Here is a 21,659-nt window from a genome sequence, read left to right on the forward strand (position 1 = left end):
CTAATGACCATCAGCTGAGCGCAATTACCTCCTGTAATTGTGTAATTGTTCCTGACGCCTCGTAGCTCTTTGATGGCGTGCATCCAGGAACAACTCACTGCTGGCTTCTGGATCACTCTCCCTTGTCTCCGCCCCACTGGTCCAAGGCTCAGGCGCCACCTGGTTGCCAACCAGTCTCTCTGCACCCTGCTCGGAGTCGGAACCCTGTCCAGGGTCCTCCACATCCTCCAGAGCCGACTCATAGGGCCCCTCGCTGTTGGAGTCTGGTGGCAGCTCCAATGGCTCCTGCTGGGCAATAACAGGTAGATATATTAACCTCTAAGCCATGGCCTCTCCTCATTTTGTCAGCTATACCAGGGGAGAGAGTAAGTGTTTTTCCAGTGAGACTGATCTATCAGGGCAAGCTGGTTGACCCATATATGGAATGGTCTTTTTTAAAAAATAGCTTTTATTAAACATTTTAACCTTTAAAAACAGAAAACAACAACAACAACAAATACAGAAAAAACAAGACACACATAACAATATAAAATAGTTTTACAGTTCTTTATTCTACATTGCCTTCCTATCGGTTTTAACATCTGTAATAGTGTAATAAAAGTTATACTCACAGTTGTAACAATAATAATTTGTTCATGTCATCATTACATTTACATTATGGTCAATACTTTAGGTTTGATAGTAATTAGTAACTTTAGTTACTTTTTATTCGATACTAGTTTAGAAAAAGCAAAAACAAAAGACTTCTATTTCCTGTTTTGGCTTCTGTTTTCTAGCCACTTATATATTCTATTCCATATTTTATAATAATCTGATACTTCTATTCCTTTTAACTCCATGGTCTTATTTTAGGGGAAATGTGGTTAGTTTGAGTTTGGTCATTAGTTCCGGAAGTGAGAATTTGAATTGATTTGTTCAATTTGGTTGTTTTCTCAACTGTTCATCCTATTCTCAATAGTCTTCTCCAACACCAGAGTTGAAGACTATCAATACTCTTCCCATCTGCTTCTTCATACACACAGATGTACTGTCAGAGAGTGCACAGCATGACTACTACAGTATTTTGAGACAACCCAGGAGCAAAATATAGTACACAGAGGTTTTGTCTTTAAACAGTGGTTTATGTTGTGGCCCAGCAGGAGCCGTTGGAGCTGCAAACAGACTCCGACAGCGAAAGGCTTATGAGTCAGCTCTGGAAGATGTGGAGGACCCTGGACAGGGTTCTGTCTCCGAGCAGGGATCTGAGAGGCTGGTTGGCCACCAGGAGGCGCCTGAGGCATGGAGCAGTGGTGAAAGCCAAAGGGAGTGTGCTCCTGACGTCAGGCCTTGGAGCAGTGGGGAGGAGACAAGCGAGTTGGTCTTGGATGCCCGGCAACGGCGGGCAGATAGACGTAGAGAACAACTACGCAGGTACAGAAGATAATTGGACCCAGGTGGTTGTAATTAGGCTCCTTTCAAGAGAGTATATAAGGAGAGACTTTGTGAGGAGTCTAGTTGCAGGATTCAACTTAATTATCAACGCTGGAGAAGCTGTTATCTGTATCTGTTGGAGTCTGGGTTGCTGCCAAGGTTCTTTATCTGTTTGTTCGTGTTTGGGTTTTCAGCCACCAAGATTTATAATCCTGCTAATAAAGTGTTGTGGCATTCCAGCTAAGCTTGTCTTGGCATTTGTTATTGGACGGAGGAGGGGGTCAGAACAGGTTTATATACAGGACATATATACATCCATCCATACATACACATGCCAGGCAAATACTAGGCAATCAATCAATCTTCAACTCTACATGGAGAACTACAATGGAGATAGATACATGAGGAGAGATAACACAAGGAGAGAGGAGAGACGCTCTCACATGGTCTCCCTTATATACATAGCTTCTTAAAGTGGCAGTAACCCTTGGTTGTAAACCAAGATGATCATGTCATCATCTTGGTTTACAGCCTTACAGCAGCTGGTAAGCTATTAAATTGTCATTACCCTGACATGTACACATGTACACACACACACACACACACACACACACACACACACACACACACACACCTTTTTTCTATACAACGCTCAAGGCGACTCACAACAAATAAAAATCTAATTGATAAAACGTAAGAATAACAACAATGTCATAAGAATGCATCCTCTTCAATGAAGAGTTTGCCGATTGGCCAAATCTAATCAACACTTTGGATTGGATTTTTAAACGCTTTTAAACTATCCTAATTCTTTTCCTCTTGTTTGACAAGCTCAGAATGACGCTCTGAAACAGGAAGTCGACTCTTTTCAGGAGCGGGTGGCCATCTTGGAAAGCCAAGCGCGGGAGGAAACGCCTCAGTCCAACCCAACTCAACCCAGCCCAACCCAACCCAACTCAACAACTCAGGTAAGTTGTTACGAATCCGGCTTGAGCAGCAAAGGTAACAAAGTTTGAGCAAAGGGATTGGTGGTTTTGAAGCCCGTTTGTCTGTAACTCGATCTGAGAAGAGTTCTTTGAAGGTGCTCGGGTGTGAACAAGCGCCAGTGGGCTTGCAAACTCGCAAAACACTTCAATACAGAATAGGAAAGCAGACAATACCAAGATATTAAAGGGGGTAGTGAATGAGTGATTGTGTTTCCTGAGTGGTAAGCCCTCATGTTGAGTTATTTTGACAGTTCCAAGCATGTTAAATTCCATATTTTGCTTTCTTTCTGTTTCTGCCCCTTCCTTTCTTCCTTCTTTCCCTTCCTCCCTTTCTTTCCCCTTCCTTCCTTTCTCCCCCCCTGTATTCCCCTGCTCCTTCTTTCCTCACTCCTTCCTCTCTCTCCCCCCTCCCCTCCTCTTCTTTCTTCCCTTTTCCTTCCTCCCTCCCTCGCTCATTCCTTCCTTTCTTTCCTCCATTTCTTCTCAATCCTTTCCCCCTTCCTTCCTTCTTTACTTTCCTCCCTCCCTCCCTCTCTTCCTTCCTTCCTTGCTCCTTCCTTCCTTTTCTCCCTTTCTTCCTCCCTTCCTCCCTATTTTCTTCATTCCCTGCCCATTCCTTCATTTCCCCTCCCTTCCTTTCCCCCCTCCTTCTCCTCCTCCCTCTCTCACTCCTTCCTTCCTTCCCTTCTTCCCTCCTTTCCTCTCTTCCTCCCTTCCTTGCTCCTTCCTTCACCCTTCCTTCCCTCCCTCCCTCTTTCTTCCTTCCCCCTTCCTTCCGTCTTCCTTTCTTTCCTCCCTCCCTCCTTCCTTCCCCTTCCTTCTTTCCCTCCCTCCTCCTTCTTTCCTTCCTTCCCTTCCTCCCTCCCTTCCTCTCTTCCTTCCTCCCTTCCTCTCTTCCTTCCTTCCCTTCCTCTCTTCCTTCCTTCCTTCCCTCCCTCCCTCCCTCCTTCCTTCCTTCCTCCCTTCCTTCCTTCCTTCCAGAGCCTTCCAGTAGACATTCCAGAAAGAGACCAGGAAAAGATGGAAATCTTCATCCAGGACAGCCTAAAGCGACAACTTCATGAGGCCGAGGCTGCGCATGCGGAGACGGTGTTTGAATTGGAGAAGACATGCAACATGGTCATTTTGCAGCACCGCATCAATCGGGATTATCAGGTGCAATCCAAATATCCCCATCATCTAAGATGGGGGCCCTGGAGGATTAGCAATACATACAAATAAAATGTTACATGAGCAACAAGGTTGTTCTAGGTGTATATTTACAAGTCCCTAGTTAGATGAACAATGTTCTGTCTGAGGTTAAGCTTGGATAGAATCCAATTTTGCAATTTGCATTTCAGTTAAATATACATAGGACTTATTGACCAACACTTAGGATGCGGAAGGATTTGCTAAGGTCCATGATATCACCAATTCTCATCTCCTAGTTAACAGCGGTCACCAATTGGTGGTCCACGAGAAAATTTGGGTAGTCCACAGAAAAATTATTTGCATTTTTTATATCACACTAAATCAGGGGTCCTCAAACTATGGTGCTTGGGACGGATACGTGCAATGAATGTTTGTGTTGCTGCAGAGAATCTCTCCCTTTGGGGGTCTTTTTGTGCAGGTTGGAGGGGAGGCAGAAATTCCAACTTGGGGTCTGCTTCAGCTTCCTGGTGTGGGGCTTTGGGTGAAGGCTGGAGGGAAGCATTGCTGGTGGCAAAGAGCTGGAGGGCCTCGTTCCAGTAGGACTGAATCATGGCCTGGAACTGGCTGACCATCTCAGCTCACTGAGCCTCCAGGCACCAGTACCTGGCCTTGAACTCCTGCAGGTCTTCCCTCTGTGTGGAAAGCCTATGCTCATAGTCCTCAGTGAGGTGCTTCTGCTGAGCCTCCTACTTGGTCAGATCCAATTTGAACTGAGCTGTTTTGCCAACTCTTTCTCATGGTGGCTGCTTAGCTCCAGCAACTGCTTCCTGTTGGGGCCCTAAGGAGCCCGGGCAGGCAGGCAAGGAGTGGCAAATAGAGGCTGGCGAGGTGCCCTTCAACATGAGTGATATTGAGTTGGCCACACCCACCCAGTCACATGACCACCTAGCCATGCCCACCCAGCCAGTCCTTAGGCAGATCATATTAGTGGTCCACAGGATTTAAAATTATGAATTTAGTGGTCCCTGAGATCCGAAAGGTTGGTGAACCCTGTCCTAGAAGACCCTTTCCGCATCTGGCATCTTCCCTGGCTAATGACCAGGTCAGTTGAAAGGATAATCATTGTCAGAGGACACCAGCTGGTGAATTAATGGTGAAGAAACTATTGACTAGTCTACGAAGCAAATAGGGGTGGAATGATGAAGAAGTTGGTATGAGTTAGCAACAGCAAGAGAGAGATGTTGTGATGGATGAAACACTTAGATTAAATAAACATGATGTAAGGAGTTACAAGAGTCTAATCAAGAAGCACGAAAGACTTACCAAAAAGTCAGTAAGAGTTGAAATTCAAAAAAGGGTAAGAGATGATGGATAAATATAGAATACTTCTCAATATGGTGGCTATTTCATTAAAAGTTAGAAAAAAGAGGTAGAAAGTAGAAATGAGTGTTACTGACATATAATAGAATACATTATAATTACTTCATATAAACAAATCTTAGAAGTTGAAAGATTATGATTACCGTATTTTTTGGAGTATGAGATGCACCAGAGTAGAAGACGCACCAAGGTTTTGAAGAGGCAAATTAAAAAAAATGTTTTTTTGCATTCTTCAAACTTCACCAAAATGGCCCATTTTTTTGCAAAAACGGGCCCGGGTTTTTGTTTTTTTTTTTCAAAAAAAAAGGGCATGAATAGCCTTTAGGAAGCTTGTAGAGTGCTCCTGAGGGTTGGGGGGGGGGGGGCAAAAGGTGAGCAAAAAATGGCTCATTTTTCGCTCATTTCTGCCCTCCCCAGCCGCCAGGAGCACTCTATAAGCCTCCTAAAGGCTATGCACGGCCATTTTGGAGAAGGGGGTGGGGTTTCGGGAGGCAAAAAATGCTGTATTCAGTGTATAAGACACACCCAGATTTTCAGCCTCTTTGAGGGAAAAGGATGCGTCTTATACTCTGAAAATACGGTATGCATATTTAAATATTATTATTAGTAGTAGTAGTACTGTACCGTGTTTCCCTGAAAATACGACAGGGTCTTATTTTCATTTGCCCCACGAAATATGGCCGTGGGCTTATTATCAGGGAGGGCTTATTGTTTTGGGGTTGCTGAACGGCTGCTCTCTTGCGAGCGGGCTCCCGAAGAGCCAGGCACAGCCTCAGGGGTGAAACAGCCATGAGTTAATCACGCTCATGAGCAGCTGCCCAACCAAGCCACGTGGTGCTGTGCCCGCCCCCCAGCTCCCGTGGCTTGGCACATTCGGCCGCTCTAGGAATGCTCTCTATGGTGGGCCTGCTGCTGGAAGACTCTCTGTCCGGAAGACTCTCTGTCTGGCAGCCAACCCCCCATAGAGAGCACTCCTAGAGCAGCCGATGCTGGAAGACTTGGCAGCCGATTTTTGGAGTTTGGAAGTTATGCTTGGAGCGTGGTGGCGGCGGTGTCCTGGGAGAGCTGTGCAAGGGCTTGGTGAGGCTTGGGGCAGAACAAGCGCTCGTGCAAGCCCCCTCTCCAGCCGGGCAGAGCTCCATGCACTGACCTAGGGGATATCCCTAATGTGCCAAGCCATGGGAGCTGGGGAGCAGGCACAGGGCCATGTGGTTTGGCGCCTTAGTGATACCCCCTAGGTCAGTGAATGGTGCTCTGCCCAGCTGGAGAGGGGATTTGCCGGGCGGCTGCTCATGAGCATGATTACCTCATGGCTGCTTCGCCCCTGAGGCTGTGCCCGGCTCTTCGGGAGCCCGCTCGCAAGGGAGCAGCCACCCGGCAACTCTCCCCTCTGGCCAGGCACAATGCCACTCCCCAACCTAGCAGTATCCCGAAGGCGGCAAGCAACGTGAGCGCCTTCCCCCCAGCTCCCACGGCTTGGTGCTTCCGGGATAACGCTAGGTCGGTGAGAGGTGCTCTGCCTGGCTGGAGAGGAGAGATTGTCCAGGGGGTTTATTTTTGAGTGTGGGCTTATATTTTTGCAAACGTGAAAAATGTGGCAAGGCGTTAGTTTCGGGACAGGTCATATTTTCGGGGAAACACAGCATATTGACCCAGACAATACACTGTTCACCAAGCATTTATGGATGTTAAAGAAAAAACTATAAATAATGCCTTTCAGTCCGGTTTCAGGCCTGGCTACAGCACGGAAACTGTTTTGGTCGCACTGATCGATGATCTCTGGCAAGCCAGGGATAGGGGTCACTCCTGAATCCTAGTGCTCCTTGACCTCTCAGCAGCCTTCAATACCATCTACTATGGTATCCTTCTGCGATGGTTACGAGAGGTGGGAGTGGGAGGCACCGTCTTACGGTGGTTCTCCTCCTACCTCTAGGACAGGTCGCAGTCGGTGTTGGTCGGAGGGCAGAGGTCGACCCCTAGGCCCCTCAACTATGGGGTGCCGCAGGGTTCGGTCCTGTCCCCCCTCCTATTTAAGATCTACATGAAGCCCCTGGGTGAGATCATTTGACGGCACAGGATTAAATACCACCAATATGCAGACGACACACAACTGTATTTGTCCGCCCCGTGCCAACTCAGTGAAGCAGTAGAAGTGATGTGCCAGTGCCTGGAGGCTGTTAGGTTCTGGATGGGAGTGAACAAGCTTGCACTCAATCCCGACAAGACCGAGTGGCTATTGATGCTCCCTCCAAAAAATGGTCCAGCTACTCCATCTCTTAGCCTGGGGGGTGAATCCATACGCCCCTCAGAGAGGGTTTGCAATTTGGGAGTCCTCCTGGATCCACAGCTGACGTTAGAACATCATTTGTTGGCTGTGACCAGTGGGACCTTTGCCCTGGTTCGCCTGGTGCACCAATTGCGACCCTACCTGGACCGGGAGGCCCTTCGGATAGTCACTCACGCCCTCGTGACCTCAAGACTGGATTACTGTAACACGCTCTACATGGGGCTGCCCTTGAAGAGTGTCCGAAGACTTCAGTTAGTCCAGAACACAGCCGCGCGAGCGATTGTGGGTGCACCTAGGTACACCCACGTTACACCTATCCTCTGCGAGCTGCACTGGCTGCCCATTGGTCTCCGGACATGCTTCAAGGTGCTAGTCGTTACTTATAAAGCCCTTCATGGCATTGGACCTGGGTACCTGAGAGACTGCCTCCTGCCAATTACCTCCCAAAGACTGATTTGATTGCACAGACTAGGCCTTCTCCGGATTCCATCTGCCAGCCAATGTCCGCTGGTGACCCCCCAGGGGAGAGCTTTCTCTGTTGCAGCTCCGGCCCTCTGGAACAAGCTCCCCGTGGAGATCCGGACCATTACGACCCTCCAGGCCTTCCGTATAGCCACTAAGTCCTGGCTGCTCTGGCAGGCCGGGGGCTGTTGAAGTATCCAGCCCCACGGTAACTATGAATGTTGTTGTATTTTTAAATTGTTGTCTGTCTTATTTATCCCCTTTACCCTTTTTATTGTAAGCCACCCGGAGTCCTTCGGGAGTGGGCGGCATACAAGATTAATAAACTAAACTAAACTAAACTTATAGATATAAAAAGAAGTTGGTATGGGTTGTAGTTTGAGACTCTTGACGGCTCTTTTGGTTGGAGGTGGAGCTGGAGAAGGTGCTCACGCAGTCCAGACTGGACAAACAGGAACACGAGGAGCAGCAAAAGCAGATGGACCAACTTCTGGACCTGCGCAACGCCCATATACACCAGCTAGAAGGTAAGCACTGCTCCTTTTTAGGTATTCCACAGTTCAAGACGGATTGGAAATATTGTCCCAAAGGTGCTTTTTCAGGAGGCAACTGGACTTTCTGGTTTTTCTTTTGAAGACTGTGATGATCCAGAAGTACTACCGTATTTTTCGGAGTATAAGATGCACCAGAGTATAAGACGCACCAAGGTTTTGGAGAGGCAATTTTTTTTTTAAAAAAGGGGTTGGCATTCTGCAAACCTTCCCAAAACGGCCCGTTTTTCACAAAAACGGGCCCATTTTCTTTCCAAAAAAAGGCATGAATAGCCTTTAGGGGGCTTCAGGCTGCTCCTAGGTGGTGCCCCCCCCAAACAAGCAAAAAATGGCCTGTTTTTGTGAAAAAAAAATTGCATGCATAGCCTTTAGGAGGCTTACAGAGTACTCTTGGGGGCTGGGGAGGGGGGGGGAAATTGAGCCAAAAACGGCTTGTTTTTTCACTCATTTCTACCTTCCCAAGCCCCCAGGAGCTCTCTGAAAGTCTCCTAAAGGCTACGCATGGCCATTTTTGCAAAGGGAACAGGGTTTCGGGAGGCCAAAAATGCTGTATTCACTGTATAAGATGCACCCAGCCTCTTATACACTGAATATTCACTTTTTAATACACTTTTTAGCCTCTTTTTTTTAAGGGAAAAAGGTGCGTCTTATACTCCAAACAGCTCCCTTGGGGTTAGTCAACCATCTTGCCCTATCACTGTGATGGCAAACCTATGGCACGTGTGCCAGAGGTGGCAAGCAGGCCCCTCTCTGTGGGCACATGCACCATTCGCCAGCTGATCTGGTTTCCGGCACTGGTCTTTGCGGGCACCGGAAATGGCCCGGAAAATGGCCCCAAAACAATCTGTTTTTTGGAGTGGCATTTTCTGGGCTCTTTTCAGGCCATTCAGGGGCTGTTTTTGGGGGGGGCTCAAAATGCCCCCCAAACAGCTTGAAACTGCCCCAAAAATGGCCGAAATCAGACAAATACAGGCATGCGTGTGCTGGCCAGCTAGTCTTTGAGTTTCCAGCACTCCAACACACGTACATGCATGAACGTTCCGGTTTGAGCACTCAGTGCCGAAAAGGTTTGCCATGACTGCCCTATCACGTTAAAAAAAAAGGTTTTGTGTGTCTTGACGTGCTTGCTGTGACTGTTGTTTTGTGAATGTGGAAATCCCCTTCCTTGTCAACCACTGTGTGGCATAGCTACCTATAAAGCCCTACATGGCATCGGACCTGGGTACCTGAGAGACCGCCTCCTGCCGATTACCATAGACCGATCATATCTCACAGGTTAGGTCTCCTCCGGATTCCATCCGCCAGCCAATGTCGGCTGGCGAACCCCCGGGGGAGAGCCTTCTCTGTTGCAGCTCCAGCCCTCTGGAATGATCTCCCTGTCGAGATCCGGACCCTTACGACCCTCCCGGCTTTCCGCAAAGCCACCAAGTCCTGGCTGCTCCAGCAGGCCGGGGGGCCTGTGAAACATCCAGCCCCGCAGAAATTGTGAATGTTGTGGTTTTGTTTTTAAAGTGTTGTCTTTGTCTAGTCTTCCCACTTCCCTTGTCTATTGTGAGCCGCACAGAGTCCTTCGGGAGTAGGCGGCATACAAGACAAATAAATACAAATACAAATACAATAGCCCCACAAGATCAAAAGAGCATATCTGTCAGTAGGCGGCCTTCTGCTCCATTGGATCTGACGCCGAAACCTAATGACTGCCGCCAGGCATGAGTTGGGTTCTCTTGAGAATTCCTTCCAAAAAGTCAGGTGAATGCTTGCGGGGAGCTCTTAAGGTTTTCTGTGTCTCTTCTCCCAGAGAAGTTGAAGGGCGTGGCATACGGAACAAGAGCTGTCCGACTTCGGCCACCCGATAGTGACGTTGACAACGAAGGAGTCCCTAGCAAAGTTCTGAGATTGCAACATGGGGAGAACCTCTTCGAGTTGCACATCTCGGGGGCAATTCTGTCGGCCGAGGCCATCCAACTTCTGGGAGACCCCGAACCTCTCACCTTTTGCACCTACGCCTTCTATGACTTCGAGACCCACTGCACGCCTCTGGCCAGCGGCATCCGGCCCCACTACGACTTCACTTCCCAATACGTGGTCCGGGTTGACCCCTTCTTCATGCAATACTTGCAAGGGGCCACTTCTCGCCTGGATCTCTACCTGGCCTCTGCTGTCGACCACACCACCCTGGCCTCCTGCTGGTTGCATTTCGGCCAAGTGCTGAACAGGAGAGAGCAAGTTCGTTGCACGGCAGTCTTGCGTGGTAAGAAGAATGATTATGATCCCAAGTCTCCCATCATGATTATGATCCCAAGTCTCCCATCAGATGGGATTTGACTTCCATAGGAATGGAATGGCATAGGAATAGGAATAGGAAAAGAAGAGAATAGAAGAGAAGAGAAAATATGGAATGGGGTGGAGTGGAGTGGAATGGAATGGAATGGAATGGAATGGAATGGAACGGAACGGAACGGAACAGAACAGAACAGAACAGAACAGAACAGAAAATATGGAATATAGTGGGATGGACTGGGCTGGGCTGGGCTGGGCTGGGCTGGGCTGGAATAGAATAGAATAGAAAATATGGAATAGGGCGGGATAGACTGGACTGGACTGGACAGGACTAGAATAGAGTAGGAGTAGGAGTAGGAGTAGGAGTAGGAATAGAATAGAACAGAACAGAACAGAATAGAAAAATATGGAATATAGTGGGGTGGGATGGACTGGACTAGACTAGAATAGAATAGAATAGAAAATATGGAATAGGACGGGCTGGGCTGGGCTGGGCTGGAATAGAATAGAAATAGGAATAGCATAGCATAGGAATAGGAATAGGAATAGGAATAGGAATAGGAATAGGAATAAGAATAAGAATAGAATAGAACAGAATAGAACAGAACAGAAAATATGGAATAGAGTGAGATGGACTGGACTGGACTAGAATAGAATAGGAATAGGAATAGGAATAGGAATAGAAATAGAATACAACAGAATAGACTAGAATAGGAATAGAATAAATAGGGTAGGGTAGGGTAGGGTAGGACAGGACAGGAAAGGACAGGATAGAATATAGAATAGTATGCTTCAGTTTTCAAAAACTGTGATATCTGTCATGTTGTGTTCCAAATGATGATGATGATGGTCCAACTTTTACCTTATTCATCCAAAATGTGCCTTTCTTCCCAACTGCTTCCCTACCCTTATCCCTCCAGGTCCCAAAGGCGAGGATTATGGCCGTTTGGAATACGGGTTGAAACTTCACTTTCCGTTCAAACAGATTTCGCAGCTGCCCCACCCTCAAAGTCAAACACTGACCCATCTCTCTGCTGGAGCAGGAACTCCGGCTGTAGCCCCACAGAGCTGGCAACTGCAAGGCGACAGAGTAAGGAAAAAGGAGGTTGATCTACTGTTCAAGAATATAATCTGTGGTCAGCGTTTAAGCCTTCTTGGTTTGTATCCTAAAAATTAGGAGCAAATAAGCCAGAAAGGAAAAACCCAACCAAACAGGAAACCATGAATCAATCCTATGAAAAAAACTATTTTACAAAGTTTTCAAATCCCCCTAAGTAGCCTATTAGTAATACTAGTCGGTTGGATACCTGTGCTTCACTACAGAACTGGAACAGCAGTAGGTAGCATTCTTCACCATCACGCTCCATTATCCTGTAGCTGTAAAAGGCAGCAGCAGACACAGTCTTCTTGAGAGGAACCTTGATTTTTGGTTCGCACTGAGGCAGGGGTGAAATTCAGCAGGTTCTGAGTAGCTCAGAGAACCGGCAAATACCAGCTCTGGCTGGCTCCAGAGTGGGGAGGGAATGGAGATTTTGCAGTATACTTCCCCAGGAGTGGGGAGGGAAAGGAGATATCCTTCCCCTGGAGTGGGGGGGGGAATGGAGATTTTGCAGTATCTTTCCCCAGGAGTGGGGAGGGAATGGAGATATCCTTCCCCTGGAGTGGGGAGGGAATGGAGATTTTGCAGTATCTTTCCCCAGGAGTGGGGAGGGAATGGAGATATCCTTCCCCTGGAGGGGGGAGGAATAGAGAAATTTGGAGTATCTTCCCCCAGGAGTGAGGAGGGAATGGAGATTTTGCAGTATCCTTCCCCTGGAGTGGGGAGGGAATGGAGATTTTGCAGTATCCTTCCCCAGGAGTGGGGAGGGAATGGAGATTTTGCAGTATCCTTCCCCAGGAGTGGGGAGGGAATGGAGATTTTGCAGTATCCTTCCCCAGGAGTGGGGAGGGAATGGAGATTTTGCAGTATACTTCCCCAGGAGTGGGGAGGGAAAGGAGATATCCTTCCCCTGGAGTGGGGGGGGGAATGGAGATTTTGCAGTGTCTTTCCCCAGGAGTGGGGAGGGAATGGAGATATCCTTCCCCTGGAGTGGGGAGGGAATGGAGATTTTGCAGTATCTTTCCCCAGGAATGGGGAGGGAATGGAGATTTTGCAGTATCCTTCCCCTGGAGTGGGGAGGGAATGGAGATTTTGCAGTATCCTTCCCCAGGAGTGGGGAGGGAATGGAGATTTTGCAGTATCCTTCCCCAGGAGTGGGGAGGGAATGGGGATTGTGCAATATCCTTCCCCAGGAGTGGGGAGGGAAAGGAGATATCCTTCCCCTGGAGTGGGGGGGGGGAATGGAGATTTTGCAGTGTCTTTCCCCAGGAGTGGGGAGGGAATGGAGATATACTTCCCCTGGAGTGGGGAGGGAATGGAGATTTTGCAGTATCTTTCCCCAGGAATGGGGAGGGAATGGAGATATCCTTCCCCTGGAGGGGGGAGGAATAGAGAAATTTGGAGTATCTTCCCCCAGGAGTGAGGAGGGAATGGAGATTTTGCAGTATCCTTCCCCTGGAGTGAGGAGGGAATGGAGATTTTGCAGTATCCTTCCCCTGGAGTGGGGAGGGAATGGAGATTTTGCAGTATCCTTCCCCTGGAGTGGGGAGGGAATGGAGATTTTGCAGTATACTTCCCCAGGAGTGGGGAGGGAAAGGAGATATCCTTCCCCTGGAGTGAGGGGGGAATGGAGATTTTGCAGTATCTTTCCCCAGGAGTGGGGAGGGAATGGAGATATCCTTCCCCTGGAGTGGGGAGGGAATGGAGATTTTGCAGTATCTTTCCCCAGGAGTGGGGAGGGAATGGAGATATCCTTCCCCTGGAGGGGGGAGGAATAGAGAAATTTGGAGTATCTTCCCCCAGGAGTGAGGAGGGAATGGAGATTTTGCAGTATCCTTCCCCTGGAGTGGGGAGGGAATGGAGATTTTGCAGTATCCTTCCCCAGGAGTGGGGAGGGAATGGAGATTTTGCAGTATCCTTCCCCAGGAGTGGGGAGGGAATGGGGATTGTGCAATATCCTTCCCCAGGAGTGGGGAGGGAATGGAGATTTTGCAGTATACTTCCCCAGGAGTGGGGAGGGAAAGGAGATATCCTTCCCCTGGAGTGGGGGGGGGATGGAGATTTTGCAGTGTCTTTCCCCAGGAGTGGGGAGGGAATGGAGATATCCTTCCCCTGGAGTGGGGAGGGAATGGAGATTTTGCAGTATCTTTCCCCAGGAATGGGGAGGGAATGGAGATTTTGCAGTATCCTTCCCCTGGAGTGGGGAGGGAATGGAGATTTTGCAGTATCCTTCCCCAGGAGTGGGGAGGGAATGGAGATTTTGCAGTATCCTTCCCCAGGAGTGGGGAGGGAATGGGGATTGTGCAATATCCTTCCCCAGGAGTGGGGAGGGAATGGAGATTTTGCAGTATACTTCCCCAGGAGTGGGGAGGGAAAGGAGATATCCTTCCCCTGGAGTGGGGGGGGGGAATGGAGATTTTGCAGTGTCTTTCCCCAGGAGTGGGGAGGGAATGGAGATATCCTTCCCCTGGAGTGGGGAGGGAATGGAGATTTTGCAGTATCTTTCCCCAGGAATGGGGAGGGAATGGAGATATCCTTCCCCTGGAGGGGGGAGGAATAGAGAAATTTGGAGTATCTTCCCCCAGGAGTGAGGAGGGAATGGAGATTTTGCAGTATCCTTCCCCTGGAGTGGGGAGGGAATGGAGATTTTGCAGTATCCTTCCCCAGGAGTGGGGAGGGAATGGAGATTTTGCAGTATCCTTCCCCAGGAGTGGGGAGGGAATGGGGATTGTGCAATATCCTTCCCCAGGAGTGGGGAGGGAATGGAGATTTTGCAGTATACTTCCCCAGGAGTGGGGAGGGAAAGGAGATATCCTTCCCCTGGAGTGGGGGGGGGATGGAGATTTTGCAGTGTCTTTCCCCAGGAGTGGGGAGGGAATGGAGATATCCTTCCCCTGGAGTGGGGAGGGAATGGAGATTTTGCAGTATCTTTCCCCAGGAATGGGGAGGGAATGGAGATTTTGCAGTATCCTTCCCCTGGAGTGGGGAGGGAATGGAGATTTTGCAGTATCCTTCCCCAGGAGTGGGGAGGGAATGGAGATTTTGCAGTATCCTTCCCCAGGAGTGGGGAGGGAATGGGGATTGTGCAATATCCTTCCCCAGGAGTGGGGAGGGAATGGAGATTTTGCAGTATACTTCCCCAGGAGTGGGGAGGGAAAGGAGATATCCTTCCCCTGGAGTGGGGGGGGGAATGGAGATTTTGCAGTGTCTTTCCCCAGGAGTGGGGAGGGAATGGAGATATCCTTCCCCTGGAGTGGGGAGGGAATGGAGATTTTGCAGTATCTTTCCCCAGGAATGGGGAGGGAATGGAGATATCCTTCCCCTGGAGGGGGGAGGAATAGAGAAATTTGGAGTATCTTCCCCCAGGAGTGAGGAGGGAATGGAGATTTTGCAGTATCCTTCCCCTGGAGTGAGGAGGGAATGGAGATTTTGCAGTATCCTTCCCCTGGAGTGGGGAGGGAATGGAGATTTTGCAGTATCCTTCCCCTGGAGTGGGGAGGGAATGGAGATTTTGCAGTATCCTTCCCCTGGAGTGGGGAGGGAATGGAGATTTTGCAGTATCCTTCCCCCAGAAGTGGGGAGGGAATGGGGATTGTGCAGTATCCTTCCCCAGGAGTGGGGAGGGAATGGGGATTGTGCAATATCCTTCCCCTGGAGTGGGGAGGGAATGGAGATTTTGCAGTATTCCTCTCCTGCCATGCCCACCAAGCCACGCCCACAGAACCGGTAAAAAAATTAGAATTTCACCACTGCACTGAGGTCTATTGATGTAATAGCCGTCTTCTCCACAGCAGAACATCAGAGGGTACTGGAGAGCATCATAGGCAGGGGTGAAATTCAGCAGGTTCTGAGTAGCTCAGAGAACCGGCAAATACCAGCTCTGGCTAGCTCCAGAGTGGGGAGGGAATGTAGATTTTGCAGTATCTTTCCCCAGGAGTGGGGAGGGAATGGAGATATCCTTCCCCTGGAGGGGGGAGGAATAGAGAAATTTGGAGTATCTTCCCCCAGGAGTGAGGAGGGAATGGAGATTTTGCAGTATCCTTCCCCTGGAGTGGGGAGGGAATGGAGATTTTGCAGTATCCTTCCCCTGGAGTGGGGAGGGAATGGAGATTTTGCAGTATCCTTCCCCTGGAGTGGGGAGGGAATGGAGATTTTGCAGTATCCTTCCCCTGGAGTGGGGAGGGAATGGGGATTTTGCAGTATCCTTCCCCAGGAGTGGGGAGGGAATGGAGATTTTGCAGTATACTTCCCCTGGAGTGGGGAGGGAATGGAGATTTTGCAGTATCTTTCCCCAGGAGTGGGGAGGGAATGGGGATTGTGCAATATCCTTCCCCAGGAGTGGGGAGGGAATGGAGATATCCTTCCCCTGGAGGGGGGAGGAATAGAGAAATTTGGAGTATCTTCCCCCAGGAGTGAGGAGGGAATGGAGATTTTGCAGTATCCTTCCCCTGGAGTGGGGAGGGAATGGAGATTTTGCAGTATCCTTCCCCAGGAGTGGGGAGGGAATGGGGATTGTGCAATATCCTTCCCCAGGAGTGGGGAGGGAATGGGGATTGTGCAATATCCTTCCCCAGGAGTGGGGAGGGAATGGAGATTTTGCAGTATACTTCCCCAGGAGTGGGGAGGGAAAGGAGATATCCTTCCCCTGGAGTGGGGGGGAGGGAATGGAGATTTTGCAGTATACTTCCCCTGGAGTGGGGAGGGAATGGAGATTTTGCAGTATCTTTCCCCAGGAGTGGGGAGGGAATGGAGATATCCTTCCCCTGGAGGGGGGAGGAATAGAGAAATTTGGAGTATCCTCCCCCAGGAGTGAGGAGGGAATGGAGATTTTGCAGTATCCTTCCCCTGGAGTGGGGAGGGAATGGAGATTTTGCAGTATCCTTCCCCTGGAGTGGGGAGGGAATGGAGATTTTGCAGTATCCTTCCCCAGGAGTGGGGAGGGAATGGGGATTGTGCAATATCCTTCCCCAGGAGTGGGGAGGGAATGGAGATTTTGCAGTATACTTCCCCAGGAGTGGGGAGGGAAAGGAGATATCCTTCCCCTGGAGTGGGGGGGGGAATGGAGATTTTGCAGTATCTTTCCCCAGGAGTGGGGAGGGAATGGAGATATCCTTCCCCTGGAGTGGGGAGGGAATGGAGATTTTGCAGTATCTTTCCCCAGGAGTGGGGAGGGAATGGAGATATCCTTCCCCTGGAGCGGGGAGGAATAGAGAAATTTGGAGTATCTTCCCCCAGGAGTGAGGAGGGGATGGAGATTTTGCAGTATCCTTCCCCTGGAGTGAGGAGGGAATGGAGATTTTGCAGTATCCTTCCCCTGGAGTGGGGAGGGAATGGAGATTTTGCAGTATCCTTCCCCTGGAGTGGGGAGGGAATGGAGATTTTGCAGTATCCTTCCCCTGGAGTGGGGAGGGAATGGAGATTTTGCAGTATCCTTCCCCTGGAGTGGGGAGGGAATGGAGATTTTGCAGTATCCTTCCCCTGGAGTGGGGAGGGAATGGAGATTTTGCAGTATCCTTCCCCCAGAAGTGGGGAGGGAATGGGGATTGTGCAGTATCCTTCCCCTGGAGTGGGGAGGGAATGGAGATTTTGCAGTATCTTTCCCCAGGAATGGGGAGGGAATGGAGATTTTGCAGTATCCTTCCCCTGGAGTGGGGAGGGAATGGAGATTTTGCAGTATCCTTCCCCAGGAGTGGGGAGGGAATGGAGATTTTGCAGTATCCTTCCCCAGGAGTGGGGAGGGAATGGGGATTGTGCAATATCCTTCCCCAGGAGTGGGGAGGGAATGGAGATTTTGCAGTATACTTCCCCAGGAGTGGGGAGGGAAAGGAGATATCCTTCCCCTGGAGTGGGGGGGGGAATGGAGATTTTGCAGTGTCTTTCCCCAGGAGTGGGGAGGGAATGGAGATATCCTTCCCCTGGAGTGGGGAGGGAATGGAGATTTTGCAGTATCTTTCCCCAGGAATGGGGAGGGAATGGAGATATCCTTCCCCTGGAGGGGGGAGGAATAGAGAAATTTGGAGTATCTTCCCCCAGGAGTGAGGAGGGAATGGAGATTTTGCAGTATCCTTCCCCTGGAGTGAGGAGGGAATGGAGATTTTGCAGTATCCTTCCCCTGGAGTGGGGAGGGAATGGAGATTTTGCAGTATCCTTCCCCTGGAGTGGGGAGGGAATGGAGATTTTGCAGTATCCTTCCCCTGGAGTGGGGAGGGAATGGAGATTTTGCAGTATCCTTCCCCCAGAAGTGGGGAGGGAATGGGGATTGTGCAGTATCCTTCCCCAGGAGTGGGGAGGGAATGGGGATTGTGCAATATCCTTCCCCTGGAGTGGGGAGGGAATGGAGATTTTGCAGTATTCCTCTCCTGCCATGCCCACCAAGCCACGCCCACAGAACCGGTAAAAAAATTAGAATTTCACCACTGCACTGAGGTCTATTGATGTAATAGCCGTCTTCTCCACAGCAGAACATCAGAGGGTACTGGAGAGCATCATAGGCAGGGGTGAAATTCAGCAGGTTCTGAGTAGCTCAGAGAACCGGCAAATACCAGCTCTGGCTAGCTCCAGAGTGGGGAGGGAATGTAGATTTTGCAGTATCTTTCCCCAGGAGTGGGGAGGGAATGGAGATATCCTTCCCCTGGAGGGGGGAGGAATAGAGAAATTTGGAGTATCTTCCCCCAGGAGTGAGGAGGGAATGGAGATTTTGCAGTATCCTTCCCCTGGAGTGGGGAGGGAATGGAGATTTTGCAGTATCCTTCCCCTGGAGTGGGGAGGGAATGGAGATTTTGCAGTATCCTTCCCCTGGAGTGGGGAGGGAATGGAGATTTTGCAGTATCCTTCCCCTGGAGTGGGGAGGGAATGGGGATTTTGCAGTATCCTTCCCCAGGAGTGGGGAGGGAATGGAGATTTTGCAGTATACTTCCCCTGGAGTGGGGAGGGAATGGAGATTTTGCAGTATCTTTCCCCAGGAGTGGGGAGGGAATGGGGATTGTGCAATATCCTTCCCCAGGAGTGGGGAGGGAATGGAGATATCCTTCCCCTGGAGGGGGGAGGAATAGAGAAATTTGGAGTATCTTCCCCCAGGAGTGAGGAGGGAATGGAGATTTTGCAGTATCCTTCCCCTGGAGTGGGGAGGGAATGGAGATTTTGCAGTATCCTTCCCCAGGAGTGGGGAGGGAATGGGGATTGTGCAATATCCTTCCCCAGGAGTGGGGAGGGAATGGGGATTGTGCAATATCCTTCCCCAGGAGTGGGGAGGGAATGGAGATTTTGCAGTATACTTCCCCAGGAGTGGGGAGGGAAAGGAGATATCCTTCCCCTGGAGTGGGGGGGAGGGAATGGAGATTTTGCAGTATACTTCCCCTGGAGTGGGGAGGGAATGGAGATTTTGCAGTATCTTTCCCCAGGAGTGGGGAGGGAATGGAGATATCCTTCCCCTGGAGGGGGGAGGAATAGAGAAATTTGGAGTATCCTCCCCCAGGAGTGAGGAGGGAATGGAGATTTTGCAGTATCCTTCCCCTGGAGTGGGGAGGGAATGGAGATTTTGCAGTATCCTTCCCCTGGAGTGGGGAGGGAATGGAGATTTTGCAGTATCCTTCCCCAGGAGTGGGGAGGGAATGGGGATTGTGCAATATCCTTCCCCAGGAGTGGGGAGGGAATGGAGATTTTGCAGTATACTTCCCCAGGAGTGGGGAGGGAAAGGAGATATCCTTCCCCTGGAGTGGGGGGGGGAATGGAGATTTTGCAGTATCTTTCCCCAGGAGTGGGGAGGGAATGGAGATATCCTTCCCCTGGAGTGGGGAGGGAATGGAGATTTTGCAGTATCTTTCCCCAGGAGTGGGGAGGGAATGGAGATATCCTTCCCCTGGAGCGGGGAGGAATAGAGAAATTTGGAGTATCTTCCCCCAGGAGTGAGGAGGGGATGGAGATTTTGCAGTATCCTTCCCCTGGAGTGAGGAGGGAATGGAGATTTTGCAGTATCCTTCCCCTGGAGTGGGGAGGGAATGGAGATTTTGCAGTATCCTTCCCCTGGAGTGGGGAGGGAATGGAGATTTTGCAGTATCCTTCCCCTGGAGTGGGGAGGGAATGGAGATTTTGCAGTATCCTTCCCCTGGAGTGGGGAGGGAATGGAGATTTTGCAGTATCCTTCCCCTGGAGTGGGGAGGGAATGGAGATTTTGCAGTATCCTTCCCCCAGAAGTGGGGAGGGAATGGGGATTGTGCAGTATCCTTCCCCAGGAGTGGGGAGGGAATGGGGATTGTGCAGTATCCTTCCCCTGGAGTGGGGAGGGAATGGGGATTGTGCAGTATCCTTCCCCTGGAGTGAGGAGGGAATGGAGATTTTGCAGTATCCTTCCCCTGGAGTGAGGAGGGAATGGAGATTTTGCAGTATCCTTCCCCAGGAGTGAGGAGGGAATGGAGATTTTGCAGTATCCTTCCCCTGGAGTGGGGAGGGAATGGAGATTTTGCAGTATCCTTCCCCTGGAGTGGGGAGGGAATGGAGATTTTGCAGTATCCTTCCCCTGGAGTGGGGAGGGAATGGAGATATCCTTCCCCTGGAGTGGGGAGGGAATGGAGATTTTGCAGTATCTTTCCCCAGGAGTGGGGAGGGAATGGAGATATCCTTCCCCTGGAGCGGGGAGGAATAGAGAAATTTGGAGTATCTTCCCCCAGGAGTGAGGAGGGGATGGAGATTTTGCAGTATCCTTCCCCTGGAGTGAGGAGGGAATGGAGATTTTGCAGTATCCTTCCCCTGGAGTGGGGAGGGAATGGAGATTTTGCAGTATCCTTCCCCTGGAGTGGGGAGGGAATGGAGATTTTGCAGTATCCTTCCCCTGGAGTGGGGAGGGAATGGAGATATCCTTCCCCTGGAGTGGGGAGGGAATGGAGATTTTGCAGTATCTTTCCCCAGGAGTGGGGAGGGAATGGAGATATCCTTCCCCTGGAGCGGGGAGGAATAGAGAAATTTGGAGTATCTTCCCCAGGAGTGAGGAGGGGATGGAGATTTTGCAGTATCCTTCCCCTGGAGTGAGGAGGGAATGGAGATTTTGCAGTATCCTTCCCCTGGAGTGGGGAGGGAATGGAGATTTTGCAGTATCCTTCCCCTGGAGTGGGGAGGGAATGGAGATTTTGCAGTATCCTTCCCCTGGAGTGGGGAGGGAATGGAGATTTTGCAGTATCCTTCCCCTGGAGTGGGGAGGGAATGGAGATTTTGCAGTATCCTTCCCCTGGAGTGGGGAGGGAATGGAGATATCCTTCCCCTGGAGCGGGGAGGAATAGAGAAATTTGGAGTATCTTCCCCCAGGAGTGAGGAGGGGATGGAGATTTTGCAGTATCCTTCCCCTGGAGTGAGGAGGGAATGGAGATTTTGCAGTATCCTTCCCCTGGAGTGGGGAGGGAATGGAGATTTTGCAGTATCCTTCCCCTGGAGTGGGGAGGGAATGGAGATTTTGCAGTATCCTTCCCCTGGAGTGGGGAGGGAATGGAGATATCCTTCCCCTGGAGTGGGGAGGGAATGGAGATTTTGCAGTATCTTTCCCCAGGAGTGGGGAGGGAATGGAGATATCCTTCCCCTGGAGCGGGGAGGAATAGAGAAATTTGGAGTATCTTCCCCAGGAGTGAGGAGGGGATGGAGATTTTGCAGTATCCTTCCCCTGGAGTGAGGAGGGAATGGAGATTTTGCAGTATCCTTCCCCTGGAGTGGGGAGGGAATGGAGATTTTGCAGTATCCTTCCCCTGGAGTGGGGAGGGAATGGAGATTTTGCAGTATCCTTCCCCTGGAGTGGGGAGGGAATGGAGATTTTGCAGTATCCTTCCCCTGGAGTGGGGAGGGAATGGAGATTTTGCAGTATCCTTCCCCTGGAGTGGGGAGGGAATGGAGTTTTTGCAGTATCCTTCCCCCAGAAGTGGGGAGGGAATGGGGATTGTGCAGTATCCTTCCCCAGGAGTGGGGAGGGAATGGGGATTGTGCAGTATCCTTCCCCTGGAGTGGGGAGGGAATGGGGATTGTGCAGTATCCTTCCCCTGGAGTGAGGAGGGAATGGAGATTTTGCAGTATCCTTCCCCTGGAGTGAGGAGGGA

At 50.3% G+C, this 21,659-nt stretch overlaps 1 protein-coding gene across 1 annotated transcript in view; it reads left to right on the forward strand.

Moving 5' to 3' along the window:
• Positions 1–21,659, forward strand: part of RPGRIP1 (RPGR interacting protein 1) — a 67,539-nt gene that overhangs the window by 23,574 nt on the left and 22,306 nt on the right. Inside the window, exons 11-15 of the mRNA XM_087714190.1 lie at positions 2,242–2,378; positions 3,378–3,551; positions 8,066–8,183; positions 10,006–10,458; positions 11,408–11,577. Coding sequence (XP_087570316.1) covers positions 2,242–2,378; positions 3,378–3,551; positions 8,066–8,183; positions 10,006–10,458; positions 11,408–11,577 — 1,052 coding nt within the window. The remainder of the gene's footprint in view (positions 1–2,241; positions 2,379–3,377; positions 3,552–8,065; positions 8,184–10,005; positions 10,459–11,407; positions 11,578–21,659) is intronic.

This window comes from Thamnophis sirtalis, unplaced genomic scaffold (assembly GCF_051295495.1).
Source record: "Thamnophis sirtalis isolate CommonGarterSnake01/CBP01778 unplaced genomic scaffold, rThaSir2_p1.2 scaffold_4, whole genome shotgun sequence".
In the NCBI taxonomy this organism is placed as follows: Eukaryota; Metazoa; Chordata; class Lepidosauria; order Squamata; family Natricidae; genus Thamnophis; species Thamnophis sirtalis.